The sequence below is a fragment of the Notothenia rossii genome (assembly GCF_949606895.1).
Source record: "Notothenia rossii genome assembly, contig: scaffold_62, whole genome shotgun sequence".
NCBI classification, from domain to species: domain Eukaryota; kingdom Metazoa; phylum Chordata; class Actinopteri; order Perciformes; family Nototheniidae; genus Notothenia; species Notothenia rossii.
Window position 1 is genome coordinate 5,192 of NW_027639587.1, and position 6,045 is coordinate 11,236.

At 38.4% G+C, this 6,045-nt stretch overlaps 1 protein-coding gene across 1 annotated transcript; it reads right to left on the bottom strand.

Annotated features, from left to right (window-relative positions):
* Positions 1 to 1,397: 1,397 nt before the first annotated feature.
* Positions 1,398 to 2,565, bottom strand: sstr1b (somatostatin receptor 1b; the record flags this gene model as incomplete). Its single annotated transcript, XM_079695919.1, has 1 exon — positions 1,398 to 2,565. The coding sequence occupies one exon, from the start codon at positions 2,563 to 2,565 to the stop codon at positions 1,459 to 1,461; it is 1,107 nt and encodes a 368-aa protein (XP_079552045.1). The 3' UTR covers positions 1,398 to 1,458.
* Positions 2,566 to 6,045: the final 3,480 nt, after the last annotated feature.

The window sequence follows — 6,045 nt, forward strand, 5'->3', positions numbered from 1 at the left end:
GAAAGCCTGGGGAAACATTTCTCCTGTCTGGCTAACATAAGCCCAACACAGTATGTCACAGTGTAATGTGTTTCAGAATAGTAAAACTAGCACACTATCATACTATGAAGTTAAGTTTGGTAAAATTTGTTTTTTCCCCAAAAATATTAATCCATCAATATTTTTTATTTAACTTTGTGTTGTAAAAAACCCGTAGAACATATGAGAAAAACTAGATCAACTACATTTAGAAGTTTGAAAGAGAGATTTAAACAACACGTGGTGAAAGTTAAACATTATCTTATTGGTAGCGTCTCCATTCTTTGGAAACTGCTATTATAAAGGCAAATAGACATGATATTTAGATGAAGATATAACTCCTGATTTTATATAATGCCCAACAGCACCCACATTTCCTCACAGCTTATGTTTGGTCCATTAGGTTTATTTTGTACTGAATTTATTATGAAAGGTTTCCTACGAGATAAACTGATAATAAAGATCATGTTAATTTCAGATGATAAACATTTATTTTAAACAGCTTTTTGATACTGTTCAAATACATGTAAAGTTTTAACTACAACTGAATATATAATCTTTGGTTAGCATATAATAAATTCACCAAGCAAGCTTATGAAAAACGATGTTGAACTTGTAAACTATTACTTTTCTATTGTAACACTGTCCTTCAAAAGACAGCTATGACAATTATAAACCAAATCACTGCCTATGAAATTATATATTGAAAGTTATTGAATCCAGATATGTTTACATTTGAAAATGGTAAGGTAAAAAACAAAACCCCAACATGAAACTATCTCAAAGTTGTTAAAAATGAAGGAAAAACCTATATGGGTGTTATACAAAATGTAATGTAATGTCAACCTATTTTTGTGAGGAAAAGTGTAACGGTATGCCCCATACAGCAGCAGCAGAGTTCACCCTAAACATGACGATACTGGGTTGACTAGATGGAAAATCACGAATTGGATACAAAGCGAAAAGCAAAAGCACCAATGTGGCAATATTTTGGGTTTAAACCCAATGCTGATAACGTTAATGAGGCAATTTGTAAACTTTGTCTACACACATAGCAGCTGCGTCACACATTCCAACTCTTACAAGGATTGAAGTCCCTCTTAACAATGCTTTTATTCAACCATAAGCTCCACAGTGCAATTTTGTAAAATGTCCATTGTTACAAGTTATGTAACAGTATCAAAATGTTAATAAGCATACCATGTTGTGCTTACATTCACCTGGGCTTTACATTCTGGCCCACTTCGAAACAGATAATAAGTGGGATCTTAACAGTTATAAATATCTTCCTTTTTCAGTTTTTCTCTTAACATATCAGTCAGCTGCTGAACAATTCCTGCTGGTCCTTTAGTTGTTCTTCAGGGTTCTCTATTCAATGTTGAGATTGCACAGTTGCGATCCTCCATAGGTGAAAGCTACTTGTTTTAGCCCCTGTTCTGGTTACACTGTGGTTGTACGGGAGGCATATGTTCCATTGCGAAACACCATATCAGAAGCCATACAGTCCTTGGGAAAATCCAAAGGGTTACATGCTGTTTGTCTCTTCAAAGCCACAGCACAGTAATCCACTTGTTCCGCATCCAGCCCAGACTCCAGCCAGCGGAAACACACAATGCGCTGGAAGGAACGCCGGAAATTGTCAGAAACAAAGCCGTACAGGATAGGATTGGCGCCGCTGTTAGCGTAGCTGAGGATGACGAACAGCTGAGTCACCATGGGGTCTGGGGGCCTGTGGAAAACGCTGACCAATTGGACGATGTAGAAGGGCATCCAACAGATAACGAACACAGCCACGACCAGCAGCACCATCCGGGTGATCTTCTTCTCCGAGCGCCGCCGTTGAAGCCAGCCTGCTTTTAGCCCAACAGCTCGCATCCTGGCCACCATCAAACAGTAGCAGAGGCAAATGGCCCCGACCGGCAGTAGAAACCCCAACAGGAAGGTGTAGACCACAAATGCTTCTGACCATGCAGATTCAGGCCACAAGAAGTTACAGTCCACCCCACCATCCTGTGCTGGGACTGTGTCTGCGAAGATAATGATGGGCAGGATTACTATCAGTGACAGCCCCCATACGCACACATTCACCACTTTGGCCACAGTGGGTCTGCGGTAGCGGGCCGCCTTTATAGGGTGGACTACTGCTATGTAACGGTCCACACTCAACACAGTCAGACAGAAGATTGATGTAAACATATTGATTCCATCTACGCTGAGCACCAATCTACACATCAGCGAACCGAAGGGCCAATGGCGGACAGCAGCCGATGTGGCCAGAAAAGGAACACTCAACATGAACAACTCGTCAGCAATAGCCAAGTTGAGGATATAAATGTTAGTAGCTGTTTTCATTTTGGCGTATTTTAGAATGACGTAGATGACCATGGCATTGCCAGTAAGACCGACGCAGCAGACAAGAGCATAGATGGATGGAATTATGATTTTACTGGCATCAGGCTCCTGGTAGTAATCCTCATAGTCCATGCTTGTGTTAAAGGGCAGCCCTGTTAGATAGGACCCATAGTCCTGGCTCCCATTGAAATCCATTTTCAACGTTAGTAGTATATGATGCTTTAAGTTTGAATGATGCTAGCTAATGGTGCTATAAAGACCTGTCAAGGAAAACTGTGTGCTTCTTGGAATTTGTAATACCTCTGATTATCCAAGAAAGAAAATGTCCATTGTTCCGTTTTTTCACCATCCATAAGTCCTTGAGTTTCCTGGGTCTCTGGTATATTTAGTGGTCAATCAATTCTTATTAAGTCCAACCTTCCATATTTCAATATGACAGAAAAAATTGGGTTTGCAGCGGCTGCATAATAACCTTGACATCATCGATCTGCAAGTACAGCTCTCAAAATACTTTCGGATTTGCAGGATTCTTTGTTGGCAATCATGTATAATTTAATTTAAACTAATAAACATCATATTGCCTGTTTTTTTCAGGGTAGTAGTAAGTGCAGAGTTCTGATCAAAAGAAACTTCATACCTCTTGGATAAACAGCACATACAAAGCACTCCATCCGTGGGTTGAAATGTTTTTTTTTATCAGCGGGTCAAATCTCATTAAGTGTCCAATTATAGGTTGAGTTGCTTTGCTCCTGCACTCATGCAGTCTTGTTGAGTCGCACAGCCTGGCAGAGTGGGATGAAATCACAAGGTTTCTGCTGTAGCTTCCTTTCAGGACACATTGTTCTCCCCTTTCTGTGACCTTAGGAAAATGAGGGGAAAAACAAAGAACTGTCACTTAGTTGGCCTCGAACATACACCGAGCACAACATCAAAGTACAAAGAGTCATACCTGAGAGGACAGAGTTTGCTCTGTTTTTTTCTGAGACATCACTGCATTAACAAGGTAAGCATGAAGGCATTTCTGTGTTTGTAGGTATTATTTTTTTTTAAGTTTTATATTTAAAGTTATAGTAGGGGTCCCCAGAACATAGAAACGGCCAGATGCTAACTGGCATATGTTGGGCAATTTGAACAATTAGCATCAGTTTTGTAGCATGAATTACAATAAAAGCCCATGTGGAAAATAGTTGGAAAAATGACTTGGCCGATTTGGACAATTTTGGTGGGGTTTCAGTATATAGAAAATAGCAGTTCAACCAGGAACAGACAATATTTGTACTCTCTGGGCTTATTTTTGATACATTTTTGGTCGATTTGGAAGATTTAGGGGACTCTGGATTATTTGGATTTGACATATTGCCTATTTATTTGAAAAATAATTTTCCACGGTATAGATAATCATGTTTATCTTGTGCTCTCTATATCCAGTGGTTGCAACACTATTCATGCTATTCAAAACCAGCTCATCGAGAATACAAATATGGCCACTTTCTGGTCAAAACTGCCCTTTTAGATCCCAAAAATTCAGCATCCTCAGTAACCCCCAAACCCAGCCCAAATTGTCCAAATTAGCCTACTGTAGTTATTTTGTAACAATTGCTTATACAGATTACAATACAATTCATTTTAACTAACACAATTTATGCTAATTGTGCAAACTGCCCAACATATGCAAGTGAATGCATTTTATATGTGCTGGAGACCCTACTATACATTTCAACTTGCACAGGTTCACTATGATGGTTAGACTAGACTAATATCATTCTTCCATTTTTAATTAGTGAAAAATCAGTCTTGTTTATTATTGCTCATGTTTCACACATCAAAACTGCTTCCGTCATGCTGTCTCATCAGCCTTTGGTACATAAGTCTGTGCAAAGACCTGTACTGTAACTGCGTCTATTACCGCCACATCCTGTCTATACTGAATGTTTGGCTGAACACTTTCAACATCTATAAATTATATCAGAACACACATATAACATTGCTCAATAAAGGGTGGTCATAAAAAAAGGGCTCCCTACAACACTAAAAGGTAAACCTGCATCTATTACTAGCAGCAAATGACTTCCATGAAACCACAGTGCTGTTCTGGGCTGTTTTAAAAAAATGTCCCCAAGCAGTGTTTTTTCTGGTTCAGAATAATGCTGCAGCAAATGACTGATATCCTGTTGTGTACATCGACATCATAAGCCTGCTTTACACATTTTTATACAGCATTCATCCACATATTCACCAACAGTCAATGTATGCATTTTCGCTTGCATGGTATAGTCATATAGACCCTCAATTATTCATTCCTGAACAGCAAGGGTTTTGCTTCTTTTGTTGTGAACAGCTGCGAAGTAGTCTTACCTCTGAGAGACTCTTTGGAGAATTACAATGGTGTACAGTGTTTCGTAGTGGAAGTGATTGTCTGAGAGAAAAAAGCCAGAATAAAAACTACAAAAGAAACTAAACACAAGTGTTTAATTATTTTAACCTATTTCTCCCATGAAAAGTTTGAAGCTGAACTTTGTGATTGTTGTCTTTCAAAGCTTTGGAGCTAGTTTTTTAGTTTAAATCTGGTCTCTGTAGGTCTAAGCAGATTTCTTGATGGTACAGGATGTTCTTCAAGGTCTACCCTGGTGGTATCATGGTATCGTTTGGTCTTTAATATTCTAAACTAACTTTTTGAGTCTAATTCAAATAATACACTTGATAGTCTTTCTTTGTTTTTACTAGTATCACTGATCTTTAGATGGTCAAAGTCTTCGATGGTCTTATGATTGTATTCAAGATGGTGTACTGATAAATCTCTGACTTCCTTGGAAAAGTTAGAGCACATGGCGATCTTGCAAAGTAAAGTCACATTATTCTTTAACGGGATGGTATTAGGGCTACATATACATATTTCTACAAGAAACAAGCTCACCCTCATGGATCCCATGAGACTGGGCTCTTAAGAGTCTGATCCTATCGTACTGAATAATTGCTGAGAGAGTTCTTAGTAATCAACATTTCTTTGCTGCTTTCTTTCTTGTAAAGTCTTTGAAACATTGACAATTTAACACAGCAAAAATGCATCATTAAGTCATTATATTCTGAAGCATGTTAGATAAAGAACATTCCCCCTGTTCCCACATGCAGCCTGAAACACTGGAGACACAACAGGGTGACATACATTGGGAAATGAGCTCTGGAAAACAAACCCTGCCCCCTACCACTCCTGAAAGGCCTCAATGGTTCTCCAGATGTAGCACTCCAGATAGGATTCCACCCAGCGGATTACAACCAAAAACTCAGCGGATCCCAGTGGCTGGGGGTGTTGCCAAATTGCTAAGAGGGCGTTGCCAAATTTCCCCATTTGTTCAATTACAGGATTTAACCATGAGATGGCGCTTCATTCACAAATACACAAAGAACTTAGTCTGTTTGCAATGTTTGCAGCTCTGCAGTTGTGTTTGCTGAATACTGTAGCATTTAATCACTTATTTGTTATGGTTTTCACAGGCTACTATAACGAAAAAACATCAATATTTTAGATCAAATAAAGTATATATAATCTTATTATCTTAATTGTAATTCAATAAGATATAGTCTTTATATATTAAATAATCATAATAATAATGTAAATGTTTACACTTATTTATTTGTTATGCTCATACTTTTACCTTTACAATAGTTTGCTTTAAT